This window comes from Glycine max, chromosome 5, assembly GCF_000004515.6.
Source record: "Glycine max cultivar Williams 82 chromosome 5, Glycine_max_v4.0, whole genome shotgun sequence".
Classification (NCBI taxonomy): Eukaryota; Viridiplantae; Streptophyta; class Magnoliopsida; order Fabales; family Fabaceae; genus Glycine; species Glycine max.
Genome location: NC_038241.2, coordinates 33,685,690 through 33,701,345, shown reverse-complemented (window position 1 = coordinate 33,701,345; position 15,656 = coordinate 33,685,690). Strand labels below are relative to the sequence as shown.

At 30.1% G+C, this 15,656-nt stretch overlaps 1 protein-coding gene across 1 annotated transcript; it reads right to left on the bottom strand.

The window, feature by feature from the left end:
• Window positions 1-400: 400 nt before the first annotated feature.
• LOC100820011 (CBL-interacting protein kinase 23) lies at window positions 401-11,036 on the bottom strand. The gene is made up of 19 exons (XM_041015296.1): window positions 10,816-11,036; window positions 10,533-10,605; window positions 8,726-9,047; window positions 8,352-8,503; window positions 7,350-7,382; window positions 3,769-3,831; window positions 3,559-3,630; window positions 3,354-3,461; window positions 3,141-3,221; window positions 3,015-3,056; window positions 2,803-2,919; window positions 2,411-2,500; window positions 2,154-2,246; window positions 1,959-2,072; window positions 1,315-1,431; window positions 1,095-1,151; window positions 941-1,015; window positions 736-808; window positions 401-426 (listed from the first exon to the last, which is right to left on the bottom strand). Exons 1-19 carry the CDS (start codon window positions 11,034-11,036, stop codon window positions 401-403), a joined length of 1,929 nt encoding a protein of 642 aa, XP_040871230.1.
• Between the last annotated feature and the right edge of the window lie 4,620 nt (window positions 11,037-15,656).

The window sequence follows — 15,656 nt, the reverse complement described above, 5'->3', positions numbered from 1 at the left end:
TCAAATATACATATACATTTAATACACATCGACCAAAAAATAAAAAATTGTGAGAGAGCTAAAACAAATATAAGATCCTACCAGCAAATTGCTTTCCTTTTTAATGTCTAAAAAATATAATCTTTAACTGGAAATTATAAAAAGAAAAAAGGTACCAATATGCCACAACAGATTCAATGATCTAAAAGGAATTCTGATAGTGTCAAAAGATGTCAACCTAGTATATACTTCAAAAAATGGCCATGAGGCCTATAGGCCTTCCTTATTACAAAAACTATATAAAATAAATAAATAGCCATGACAGAGTGCTTCAATCCATTGTTCAATGAATCGAAAACTGTCCACTCTCAGCAACATGAATAGGCTTATGCATAAAGGCCAATTATATGTGAGAAACAAATTATTTTGCACTTGATGTACTCGCACCTACATATGAAATTGAGACATACAGCATATTAGAAGTTTTTTTTTTTTCAATTATCACACACATTCACACTAAAGTTAGAATTTATAGCATTATGCATTCTTCTAAAACCTCCCATCACTAAGCTGACCCTAGTCCCTAGGAGCTAGAGCACATTAGAAGTTTAAATGAAGAGAAAATAATACTTACCAAAAAGACAAAAACCATTACACAGAAAAAAAAAAAAAAGTTAAGATTCAGAACAACATATTACTACCAAAAGGTCCAAAACCATTTCATTTTTGTGTCATTATCAAAACTGGGTAACTTACCATCTTTTTCTGTGTTGACAGGCTCTTCTTTCCAAATGATATCTTGCAGCCCAGCAGAGAGATCCTTACAGAACTGCAAACATTAGCAATCCATTCCGCTCAAGTTAATAAACAAGGTAAATTATTTATCATAAGAAAAACACATGGGAAGAAAATGATTCAACATCAAAATACACCCTTGTTCATTAAGGTTTATAGAACTTACATTGTCAAATTCCAGAGTATCGCCTCCAGTCTTCCGAATCTCAACCGTGTGAAAGGGAGGGTCTGCCTCAGAGATCTGAAAAACAGAATTTATAAAAGCATTGGAAAGTAGGAATCTCTCTAAAACTTAAATCTTCAAACTGAAAAACATGTACCTTAGTGCATATTGATAGATGACCTTTGCGTTGAGCTCGTTCACCTTCAATCCTCAACTGAGATGCACAATAAGAAATATTATCAGAAGTAGAAACTTGATAGCAAGTTATGATTGTTACTGCTACAAATTAGCACTGACAAGGGTTCTGGCTAAGTTGCAAGTAATATTATTGTTTTGAAATTCACATGCATGAGTGTGTTAGAGACAAAACTTCTTACCTTATAGTTTCTCTTCTTAATATTGAAACCCATAGACGCTGCTCTATTTTCAATTCCTGAAACTATCTCATTTGCAGAACATTTGGATATGAAACTTGTTTCCCTTTTAGCAAGCGCCTAGGAGTCAAAAAATTGATCGAGTTATCTTAACCAAATGGTCAAGAACAAATTCAGAAATAGTGTCACTGATAAACAAAGAATTTTTTTATGTGAATTACTTGAAACAAAGTCTCATGAATTTATTGCACAGTTAAATCCGGTAATTTTAGGGATTGATAAACAAAATACAGTAAATATATAATTTTTTTATTCCATTGACAGAAGGTATCATCTATTTACAAGAATATCAAAAGAAAAAATGAATATTTAATTAAAGAGGCCTCCATAGTTAGAGATTAAATTTACTTTTTTTGTTCTTTTAATCCATTCTATATCAAATTATCCTTCTATTATAAATTTAAGTCCTTGGTCTTCACAGAGGTATTCTCTATGTATTCATCTTATATAGTTATATATGATTCTCATCTTGTGACATGTGTTAAATGCACATTTTTCTTGAATTGTTGTTTTTAAATCTTTTGGAAACCAGATTAAAACTTTTGAAAGACTTATAATATAACTAAATTGAAGGTTTCTCTGTATACCTTATTGAAAAGATTCCGAACAAGGCTCAAGTGAAGAGACTTTTTGAATGCATTCCTAGTCACAGATGCTGAAGGCCCCGCATCTTGCCCCTCCCCAACAACATTTTTTGAATCCTAAGCACAAAATCAAGCACATTGACATCAAAGATAGAATCCAAAAGGTTTTTCAGCTGCTTCACTGAAACCAGCACTTACTTTATCAGAACTAATATTTTCCTGGAACGATCTAGTAGGTTGATGCTCATTATTGAACCATTCATCCTCCAAGATCTCATCAATTGTAATCCGCTGTTTCATGCCATCAGAAGAGGTGATATATATTAACATGTTAATTTCATGAGATAAAAGGGAATTGAAACAAAGAATATTTGCTATAAAGTAAAAAACATATTAGTATATATCAGGGCTAGCTCAACCAAATTAAACAAGAATAGAACATATCAAGTACTTACTGTAGCAGGACAGGGATCAAGGGTTCTCTTAATTAGTCTCGTTACACTTGGAGAAAAAAATGAAGGACAAGTGAAATCAGCCTGGCATCTCTGTTACAGTAAATTTGAAAACAGGCAGAATTCAATTAATTATAAATCACAAGTCAGCACTCAGCAAAGAAAGATACATGGACAACAACTTACATGGCAGCTCTTACTGAAATTATTCGAATTTTATCTTGAGTTTATGATTGGTTGTACTTACTTGCACTATATAAAGCGCTATATTCAATTGCTCATGATAGAAGTGCTCAGTGCTCAGATATCATGAGTTCCAGAGTAACAGATAAATGTGTTATATTATGCACTTATGCTAACCAACATTAGCTTCAGAAACATTCAGTGAGAATTACCTTTAGATAAATGTCTTTATCATTGAAGGGTAAATAACCGGCCAATAGAACAAAAAGAATAACACCACATGACCATATATCAGCCTGTGCACCCTCATAGCAAGTGATGCTTGCCACCTATATAGTATATGATAAGAGACAGCAGTAATATTATTCATTAGCGAGAGAGAGAAACTGAATTTGAATTTTAAGAGAGATAATATATAGTATACCTCTGGGGCCATATAATGTGGGGTACTGCACGGTGTGTGAAGCTAATAGTAACAATAGGATAATCAATTAGAAATTGGACATAAATGCCCTTTAAATTTTTGAAAAATTAGTCACTAATAACTCACTGGAACTTGTTGAAACAGTGGCCTCATTCCAAAATCTGATACTTTAAGCACCCCCTTAGCATCCAGCAACAAATTCTCTGGCTGTAATTAATAGATAATTAATAAAATAAATGTTAATGAACTTGTTCTCTCTTATATTTTTTAAAGGATGGGAAACAAAGGAAGGGACAACATATATATTAATGACATAAGCCACAACACCTATTTACTCACCTTTAAGTTTCCATGGGAAACACCTCTACTGTGACAGAAAGCCACAGCACATATAAGCTGCTGAAAATATTTTCTTGCTTCCAGTTCTGTCAGTGACCTGCTGTTTGTCTGGCTCGGCAAAATAACACTATAAATGTAAAGAGTGAATAAAAATATTGTAGAGGATTTTGATCTCACATGATGGGAAAAGGTAAAAGTGTCTTACGATTTTATCAAACAGTTTTCCACCAGTTACATGTTCCAGTACAATAAACAACTTTTTTTCGGAATGCAGCACCTATACCAGGAATAATGCATCTATATAAGCCACTTGCAATGAAGAGAGAGAAGTAAAAAAAAATATGACAAGGGAAATTTGAAGATAACAGAATTAAATCTCGCAATACAAGGGAAGTAATTTTCCTTTCCTTCTAACCTCATACACATGCACGACATTCGGGTGTCTACTAATTTTCATGATTGATAAATTTCGATTTATCTGAAAAACGGTAAACACCAGAAAATATCAGGTGAGACTACACGGTATTCATGTCATGGCTAAATAAAAAATGCATTATACTTTTTTTTAATGTGAATTAACGTGTGCATGTGTCTCTTGAGCAGTTAACACATGCATTAATTATAAACTTTATGAAAATATTAAACACTTGTTGGTCATGATATTGACTTTGATATTTCATTTAAATTCTTTATTTTCTTCTTTCTCATATTTAAAAGTCAACAAGATTAAATTAGGAATCACACAGCTTACAATCGTAAATCGTAACTTGTAAAGAAAGAGAAGATCAATCTTAATATTAATTCATAAAGAGAAGATCAATCTTAATATTTCGTATCTAATTTTTCGGCTCACCTATAGTCTTCTCTATCCCTTCCATATCAACATTTCTCTACACATTTATCACATTTATACAACCAAGATCGAGAGATTAGAAGTATAATACCTGATCCTAAGAAAGTACGTCCAAAACCCGTGATAGTTAAATTAAATATATCATATCCTCTATCGTAAAATATGCCATAATATTTGAAAAAGATGAAAGTAACAATATAATTTAAATCTGAAGTGGCATAAAGTTTTGCATTAATACTATAAACAAAAAAAAGGTATAGAATATAGATTAATGAAATGAGAATAGAAAAGTGAGCACACACACCACGCCCATGATTTGGTTGCAGATAAGTGTTTTGTGGAGCATTTTTATGGCTACAGTGTATCCGGTGTTAACGTCACGTGCAAGCTTGATCATGCAGAAGTTTCCCGCGCTCAGGGTTGGACCCAGTTCATATCTTCCCACATAGCATGAATCCACCATCTTCTTCAAGTTTCTTTACTCAGATCTTTCTTATTGCAACCCTAGCTAGCCTCGTTGAAAAGTTAATTTCTTGAAAAGGAAGAAATTAACAGCTAGCCTCTGGCAAACTTTGCAGGTCAAGAATTAAAATAACAAAATCTTGTTTGATGGAAGAAGCATCAAATTAAAGGACGCTAAAGTTGAGGTTTGCACTAGCACAGCAGAATATATATGGACTTGAATGGTTGCTAGTTAGTTAGTTATGATTGGTTATTACGTACAGACTAATTATCAAACAACGACTAGTTTATTAATTACGACACTTCTTTTCTTAATAAAGACCTAGAGGGTCTTTTTTTTTGTTGAAGATTAGAATATAGAGAGGTAAAATGAAGACAAATAGAAATATAAAATGTTAGTATTTGTATGATAATTTCTTTAGTAGGGGTTGAGATAATCAGTATAAGAGATTTATGTAATGTGATGAATTACAATTCAAATTAGGATAAGTGTTTATATTTAATGTTAAATTATTATGTATAGAACTGATTATATTGTATTTGAAGGAGAAAATATGTGAGAATAAAAATATATAATATAATTTTATAAAAACTTTTACTCAAGAGAAAAAATAGAGTATAATAAAATAATATATATATATATATATATAATATAAAAATAAAGAGAAAAAATATATAAAAATTAGTATATAAATTTTAAAAAATATATTTATTGGTCAATGCAGAAAAGTGATATTTTGTAACAGTTATAATAAGAAAAAAAAATTAAAAATAGACTCTAAATCAGTGACAGGGTCAAAAAAAATTCTTAGTGATGAAAATAAATAGTTTATAATATATTTTTACAAAAGAAAAATATATTATAAGCATATATATATATATATATATATATATATATATATATATATATATATATATATTATACATATAATACATAGTATTATGAAAGAAAACGTGTACTCATTTATATATGATTGTATTGTCAACATCTACTCATCTCACTCGTATAAAAGAAAACATCTTAATATCTTAGTAGATATGTCTCATGTACTAATAATCATTAATAAGTGATAACAATTTTATATATTTTAACTAACCGGTCTAAGAATCGATTTTTGGTTAGTCTTTAAATATAAAATAAATTATACTAGAAATGGAATAAATTATAAGATGGTTAGAAAAAAAAAATATGTCTCGTGTGGGTGGGGATGTTACATTGAACTAGTAATTTTAGAATTTAAAATATTGATATTATAATAAGTAAAAACTATTTAGAATATAATAAATTGAGTGTTATCTATGATTAATATATGGTTGGTAAAATTTATAATTTCTGCGGATTCATTTACACCTCTAAAATATCATATGGTGGATATCTCTTATTAGAGAAATTTTTTAATTTTCGGAGATTAATTGAGTACTTTATAACTTAATGAAGTTATATTTAGGCTTATGATATAAACTAATAATCATTTGGTTAGACATTTGCTAGTTGATATTATAATAAGTAAAATTTATTTAGAATATAAATTGAGTGTTATCTATAAATAATTAATATATGGTTGGTAAAATTATAATTTCTGTGGATTCGTTTACACATCTAAAATATCATATGGTGGACAACTCTTTTTTAGAGAAAATTTTTAATTTTCGGAGACTAATTGTGTAGTTATAACTTAATAAAGTTATTATTTAGGCTTATGATGTAAACTAATAATCATTTGGTTAGACATTTGCTAGCAACCTTAAGCACGCCTATTGACATGTTACCGATACCTAATAGTATTGGAAGTACGTACTCTTCGTTTTACTAATTTTCAAAAATAAAATAATCATAATTATTTTAATAGAGACAAAGTCTTGCTTTTTTAGGATAAGATAAAATCATGGTTGGATTGTATTTTTAAGGTGATTTTGAATTCCAAATCATGATTTGAATAAAAAAATTACTTTCCCTTCAAATCTCATGATTTGTTAATTATGATTCAAATATACCTTTAATATGTCAACCAAAAAATGTGAGGGAGAGCTAAAACAAATATAAGATACTAATCAAGCTGGCCATTTTTTTTAACCTCTAAAAAATGAAATCTTTCAATAAGGGTATCAAATATACCATAACAAAATCCCTCAGTAAACTGCCTTAGGAACATGAACAGGCGCAAATAATATGTGACAAACATGTTATGTTGCAGTTGATGTTGATGTATTGGCACTGCACCTAAAATTGAGACAAACAAAACATTAGAATTCCAAATAAAGAAAATAAATAAATAATTGTTGAAATCAAGTATATATAGGAAATTAAGTCCTTAAAAAGAACTTAAAAGGGACACTAAGAAAACAAAGAAACAAAGCTATCTTCATCTTCTAACCAACCAAAACAATTTCATAGGTCTTCTGCCACTTTCTACACTCCATTCATATATAAAGGCAGATTCAGTACATTTTTTTTTTTTATCAAAGGAAACTCATCTCATTTCATTATTGATAAATTCAACAATACAATTGGAAATCATATGATAGATAAAGGGACTAGCATTGTCAATAGCTACTCTTGCCAATGTACCATGAGCAACTGTGCTAGTTTGTCGTCTAACCAACTCTACCCGGTAAGATTCAGTACATTTTGAGCACCTAAATACTGTCTTTAATGGCAATACTAGTCATTATCGACTTACCCGGGCCTGCAGTTGATGTACTCGCACCTGCACCTAAAATTGAAACAAACAAGTGAAACAACACAATATTAGAATTCCAAATGAAAAAAAAAAAATAATTGTTAAGTATAGGAAAAGAACATAAAAGGGTCACTAAGAAACCAAAGAAACAAAGCCATCTTCATCTTTTAACCAACCAAAACAAGTTCAGAGTCAGTACATTTTGAGCACCTAAAAACTATCTTTAATGGAAACACAAGTCATTATTATATTGACTTACCCTTTATAATACTCTGCTCTGCTCATCGAATAAGTAGATATATGATAGTTTTTGCTATCATCTGAATATTGCTAATGTTGTACTACATACTGAATATATATTTGAAATTGAAATGCAAATGTTATTTACCAGTTCTTAACATGTAGAATAAGACGAATTCTAGATTATCATAAGAACAGTGTCTATCTGCTATAAGTTGGTTCCTCATTTGTTATAGATTCCACTGCACAAAGCAAATTTCAACATAAATTTGAAGTAGGCATCTAAAAAAGAAGTCCTTAACAATTACAAGAACAAATTCAATTTTTTAAAAATGAAAATAGACTAGGGTGTGAAGTATACAAAATATCATGTTAAGATCCAATTGCAAATGGGACTTGAGAGTCCCACATGGGAAATATGGGACTCTTCTAGTGTGGGGTTTATAAGGCTTTAGGCTCTACAACCACAGTGGCCAACTTTTGTGGTGTAGTTCTCCCAAGAATTTTATTATATACATGGACAAAAATAAAATTTGACCCCCTTAAATCCTGTTACCTCTGTCCTTCGCCAATATTAATATCAACAGAAAGCGGAGTGTAAAAGCAATTTACGCATAAAAAAATGACTTCGAAAAGGCAGGGCAAGGGGAGTAATTTAGAGGAAGAAAATTACTAATATGCTGATGCTGTGCAGGAAATGTTAATTATGTCTTCATGTTTAGAATTGGCAGGCATAGACACAATTATATGGATGTCACAAACCTCTTGATAAATTCTTCGAAGAGAAGAAGCACATGCCACTTCCTCTTCTGAAGAAAAGCAAACTTCATTCATCATTGATTCATCATCTAAAACTGTCTCCAAGCAATTAAGAAGAACATCAACAGAAGCTTCAAGATGGGCAACAAAACACACTGTTTGCACTCAGTGGAAAGATTGTAAAACAAGCAGAATGCACAAAATGTGGTTAAAGTTCAGGATTATAATAAAAAGGCAGCAGATTGCACACAGATTCCATAGCAAATGTCATCTCTAGTTGTTCAATAATACGGCAAGTTGTACTGTGTTCAGTGATTTAAAAGATAAAAATGAAACATACCTTGGACGATGCAAAATAGTGGTATACAATAGTTTACAACACATTTCAAATAGGCTAACTAAGAACTGGTGATCTGGACAGAAATCCACTCTCTTTGCTGGATCACAAATATGCTCTTCTGAAATCATCAATGCTTCCGATGGACCAGAAGCTTTAGTAGCTCTAAGCTGATGGAAGTTCTGAAAGAATGCTGCAGGGATATGTAACAAGTGACCCACATGCCACACATCCATTGGGAATAGAACATCTTTTCTTGAAACTGTAACCAGTACTTCAACACCCATGAGAATGGCTGACGCAGGATCAGGAGTACTGGCAACTGTTCCAGATGCCAAGTTATCATAAAAAATAGGCAGGCTCTGTAAATGTACAATAATGTTGAAAACAGCAGCTACAAAACTCTGACAGTGTCTTTTAATCATCTTCATGCCTTTCCGACCTTAAAAAGGAAAAAAAGTTGTCATTGAATAATGATAATATGTATGCATTGTCCTATTCAACATTTTGCATGGATTTGATCAAACATGCAATATGTTGATAGAATAGTAGCAAGCAATCAAATGTAATCAGTCTCAATTTGATAGAATAGTCTCAAATTGAGAATATTTCAAATTAAATATCTAAATTCATATTTACTAACATTGTTTAAAAAATGTTAAAATAATTTTTTTTGAATTTTTTTTTAAAATATTGAATATGATATTTGATCAAATTTAATATAAATCAACATGAATATAATATTATACTGACTTTTAACCGTTTAAGTAATTTTACCTTTTTTCAATTAATTCACTTAATTTTATTTTCAATATTTCTTGTATATGATGTTAAATTAAGTTCAATATTATGAACATTTGAATTGATTTTAGATTTTTTTTCAATAATATAAAAAAATTTAAAAAATAATATAATTTTAAAAAATTCTCCCTCTAAAATCAACTAAAATCCAGATTACAGAAAGATCGCATGGATGAAAGAGGATCAACATTATGATTCTTTGCTTTCTGCTAATAGCTTTTTACACCATCTTTACAAGGTATTTCACTGATTATAACTCAATATTCATTTGCACAAATTCGATATGTGATTATGAGCTACCTTTCTTAATTTTAATAAGCTAAGTTGGTGCTTATATGGAAACGAAAATTTCATTGAAAATAAATATTATTCACACATGTCAAAATCTGGTTCATACAGAATAATCCAACGGTCTAAATTATCTGAATGACACGTTTCACGTTAATCTAAAGATATCTAAATCCATTCTAACGGAATCTCATTCTTATTTGGAGTAATGATTTTGCTGACTTATAAGTTACAATAACCTATCACGCAGCGTTCACATATACATCTATTAAATATCACTCTTTATTAATTTAATCATTTAAAAACGGACTAATTTAATAGATTTTCTCTTATGTTTCTTCTCACCGCTACTCTAGTCATTCAATAAATCAATTAGTGGGAATTAAAAAAAAAAGTAATTTATTTGTTTAACTTGGCAGTGGGGGTGGGTGCATGTAAAATCTGATATTTTCCACAGAAATGTATCAATTTCCAATATTTTAATGCTTGACAATACTTCTAGAAACAAAATTGTTAAACGTTGGTGGCTAAAAAAAAGTTGACGAAACATATTGATTATTGAATAACTAATTAACCACTTAGTACAAGACTTGAATTTCATCATTTCATGAAATCATACTTCTTGTTCTTACCAAAGATACAACAACTGACACAAGTGAAGTGACCACGAATTAAAATTTATCGTCCATGTCTTCACTTATGGCAACATAACAAGGCAGTTTTTTGAGTTTATTTGATAGAAAAATATGAGCCTGTACAGCAAAATTCAAATTAAGTGCAAGAATTCCCAATCCATGAGTCTCTTTACACTCCCAAACTCCCAAGTCCCAACTATTCATGTTCATCAAACCCATTGAAAGGATATCAATAATTACCTAAACACGAGGGGCAATACATGAAAAAAAAGATACTAGCTTGCAGCTTTACATGACTCTTAAAAAAAACCCACCAAGGTTGAATGTTGTTTCATTGCCCTGCCTCATGTTCTGCCTTCACTGATTCAAAATTGAGAGGGATCTATGCACTTCCTTGAGGAAGCACCTTCCCTTAACATTGGTAACAGAAGCAGAAGCAGATGAAGCTGCAACTGCTACTGCTGATTTGCTTTTTTTAGGGGGTGACATGACAGAATCACTGGTGCTAATCTCCCTCTCATCTTCAGTAATAGTGTCCAACATCTTTGATGTTCTGTGCCTCATCACAGTAACATACTGTGGTGGTGCCACCTCCATGAAGAACCTAGCAATGCGAGAATTTGCCATTTTTGTGAGTGCTTTTTGTGAACAAAGAAAAAGTTAATAGATAGAAAAGTACTAGGATTTCAAGTTGTGCTGAAATTGGTTTGATTTTTGATGATGGGAATGAAATACAAAGGGTTCAATTTATAAGGAGGGGACTAAGCCAAAGAGTTAGTACTTAACTAGTCTAAAATTGAGTCAAGGGTCTTAATCCATGAAGGTTAAATCAATTTTTATTGGCTAGTGCCGCCACCAGCTTTTGATATTAATTGCAATGCAACGCTACTTTCCTTGTAGATAACCTTCTAGTAGGACCAACTTTGGTATGTGTCAACACTTGGGTGGAAAAATTTGATATCCATAGAGATATGGTTTTTGTTGGGAACAGTGCTTCCAAATATACACTTTTTGGGGCTTAGTGAAGGGGCGTGTTAGTCTGCCACGTTGCTTGGACGGGGACATGACTTGGACATGGGTGTAATTGGAGAAATTTTAATCATACATTTGTTTATTTTATGGTGGTTGGTTTTGCCTTCCATGTTACAGTGACATTGATTATTGGTCTTGAGTTGCATTGATATTGATTCAGTGTTTTAGTTTGATTTTTAGGGAACAACTTTAGTAGTATAGTAAGATAGTAAGATTACACTAGTAAAGTGTTTTTAAGAGTTACGTTTTAATTAACATTAATAATTTTTTAATTTTCAATATTGGTTTTTATTTTACAAGTTATTAAGATAATATCTTAATTTTAATTAAAAAATATCATTAAAAATAGTTATTTAAGAGTTTAGAGTATTTTGTAATAAAGCCTCTTAAAAGAATATAAATTTATCCTTCAATGTGACCTTGTTAAATAGGCTTTTAATAGAAAAGTCCTCACTTAATTTTTTTTTAAGTGTCTGTGGAACGATCTCTACTATTTTGCATCTTGTTTTTAATCCATCAATGTGAGACTTATTCTCCAACACATATTATACTAACATATATGTAAATCTCCTTTTTATTCAATTTAAGAGTTACTTTTAATAATGTTAAATATACATGATTTTTTATACTGAAAATAGAACAAGGTTAAAAATATTTCTAAAAAAACTTAATTTATTCTTTTTATAAGAGTTTGATCTGACTTAATGTAAAGTAAGTCATAAATTCTTGTTGAATGACCTCTCCTATTTTCTCTTGTATTTTGCATCTTGTTTCTAATTCACCATTGTGAGACTTGTTCAATTTTAAATATATGTGTAAATTTAAGAGTTACTTTCAGAAATGTTAAATATACATGATTTTTTTTATACTAAAAACAGAGCAGGCTAAAAATATTTCTAAAAGAAAAAACTTTATAAAACGTGACCATTTGTATTAAACCTAGTTAGTAGCAGTGCATTGATTTTTCTAAAAACAGAGCAAGGCTGAAAATCTTTCTAAAAAAAAAAAACTTCATAAAACGTGACCATTTGTATTAAACCTAGTAGCGGTGCATTGAGAATCTTATCAGAGGCAATAGAAAATATCTCGAAAACTGTTCAGATTGTGGCTTTAATTAGCACAACTTTTATGTTGTGTATGCAAAGTCCACGACTTCAAGGGACTAATGTCAAATACAATGGCAAGTGAAGATAATGGTGGTTCAACTTGTGGACACATTTTCTTCATTATACTTGAACAAATACAGACGTTCTCAACCATTTTTTCGTCTTTATATTTGTTATCCTATATTTATCACCGAAAAATTGAGTAATCTTAATAAAGTGTTTGTGTATGAATGTATCTAAGTAGGTGTCATTAAAAAGAAGAGACATATCACCAACTTGTGAATTGCACCTTGTTCTGTTCTTTTGGTTAGATACTGCTGCGTAATTCTGGGATAGCATATATTAACATATATTTTGTTCAGTTCGGATTTGATTATTTTTATCCAAACCTGAAAACCATGAATAAGAAACAGGAAGCAAATCTTTGAAAAACAAAATAAGACTTTGTTTTTATTTCGGTTTTTCCTTTTCTTATACAAATATTTGAAAATGTAACATACAAATTTAACTATTTAAGACTCTTTTTTTTTAATTTCGGATTCTCTTTTTTTTTTTCTATCTCAAATTTTAAGATTTCTAGAATGCACTATTTAAAAATAACTTTTAAATTTAAAGATTATATTACAAATTACCTATAACTTAAATTTAAAAATCTTATTTTTTTAATGTCAACTTAAGAAAAGTTTTTCAACTTAAAAAATAAGTTTTTTTACAGAAAAAAATCAAGTTAAATACTACTTAAATAAGCAAATAACGATGATTTGAAAATTTAAATTCAAATAATTTAATTGTTACGCGAGATATCAATTAGATGAGTCAACTTTCATTTATTTTAGACTCGAAATTGGAAAGAATTTTAAGTTTTAACTTTTCTTTTGAGAACATTTTTTTTATAAGTTTACCATTTTTTATACGTTTTTGGTAAATATTCTATGTTTAGTTAACTAAAGTATTATTAAGGTTTTTTTGGTAAATATTAGTTTATTAATTATTATTTTTAGCATACCTTAAAAAAGTTTATATTAATCACACGCCTCATTTGTAATGTGTTAAGATAAACATAATATTCATATTTATTTATTTTGGGTAGGGGATGTTGAATAGTTCCTCGTGAAGGACCCAATATGGCAATATGCCACATGCATGCAAGATGATGATGTTGAGGATTACGCAACATCTAAATCACTTCCTTCACCATCATAGCTACCGTCCATGGCTTCCTTTCCGTTTTTATTCCAATGGCGTGCCTTCCAGGGCAGCTACAGTTACAGTCACTCAATCACCATCATAATACATTGTGGTGGATACACATTAGTTTTTAAAACTTTTAAATCTAATAATATATCAATAATAATCCTTCACACAAAATAATCATTTTTATATTATTGTTTATTTATTAATTTATATTGAACCACATTAAAATATTTTGCAGGATATATAATTTTATAATGTCATATCAATATATTGTTCCTAAAAATTATACATGCATATACCATATTCGAGCAAACTCGTAAGCACTTTTATAGAATTAACCTAATAATAATATTATAAGAATTTTAGTTCCATTTTTCTCTTTCTTCCCACTAGCCTCTCATATAACTTGGAAAATTTGTGTTAAAATCCTTAACTTTTTTTTTAAAAAAAATTATCATTCTAAAATAATTTTAATTTGAAAATCGTCTTAAAACGATATTCTTTTAAGACGATTATTTACCTGAAACAATAATTTTTTTAAAATGATTTAGAATGATAATTTTTCTAAAAAAATTTTTTAGAAATCGTAATGAAAAATCTTAACTTTTTACCATACTAATTTTAAAGATGATTTAAAATTGTATTTAAATGTGTAAAATAATCCTCCCAGTAGTAGTGGACCATATATAACTCTTGATTAATTTGGAACAGAAGTGGCACTGTATTGTAAGAAATATAAGTACGTACTTATTCTGGATAATGATGCAGAATAGCCCAACATGCTTATTCTGGTAATATTTTCCCGTCAACATGTGTGTTTTATTTGGCTGCCGGCATAGTTTTGGTTGGAATATACATGCAGTATGCATATGTAAGAATTGAGGGTGTGAGATGAGTGAATCTCTGTTATATAATTCACATATATACATGATTAATTAATATAACCAACTGATTGTACACAAGTTATTGGAATTGTTAATGAACTTTTGACTTGAATGACCTGTTTGTCTTAAGATATCTTAGCATTTGAATTCTTGACCTATTATAATATATTCTTTTTTACTTTCTAAACAAATAATGTAGCTGGGGCTTTCTCTAACACTCCTTAAGTTTAACTAAAATGATGTCAAGATGATTTATCTTCAATTTTTTTTCGTGAACTTGTAGTTCAATTTTGGGTCTTAGAAGACATAAGTCACGTTTTGATCACACGATGTTTTCCCAAAGAGTTATGTTATTTCGTATGAATCATTTTAAGTGCAAATTATCAGATTAGGCCGGAAGGATTTACAAAGGAGAAAATGCCTAATAAGAGTAGCTAGAAGCACGCTATTTGATTAATGGTAAAATTATATGTATATATTTAATTATTATATAACTCATGAAGAGTAGGCAACTCATTCTTATCCAATTTCGTAAAGAAAATTTTGACGAGCAATTCGCTTTCTCAAATATATGGTGTGCATGAATTGCGGGTCTTCGAAAAGTTCGAGGGAAATTTTTATTTTTCTTAAAAGTGAGCAATGCCAAAAGAAGTTTTTTCTCGATCCATAGGCTTTCCCATAAATGTAAATTGTTCGTATTCAATTCAGCGGTGAAGGAGATGCTATATGTAGTCAAAGTCCAACAAAATTCATTACCACACGCCATCATTCTACAGTGCCAAATCCACACGTATAAACTTTAAAGCGGTTTTATTTAATTAATTAACACCAACAATTGCTTCCATGAATGAGCATATAACAGACATAATCTTGCTTGCTATAGTGCCTGAACCTTCAACCATGACCCCCATAAACATCACATGTGCCGTATTAAGCAGGGTATACAATAAGAGAGAAAAAGACATGACAAGTTGAAGAAAAATTCGTATTATTGTAAGCAATAGTTGCAATCAGTCAGGAGTGGAGATATG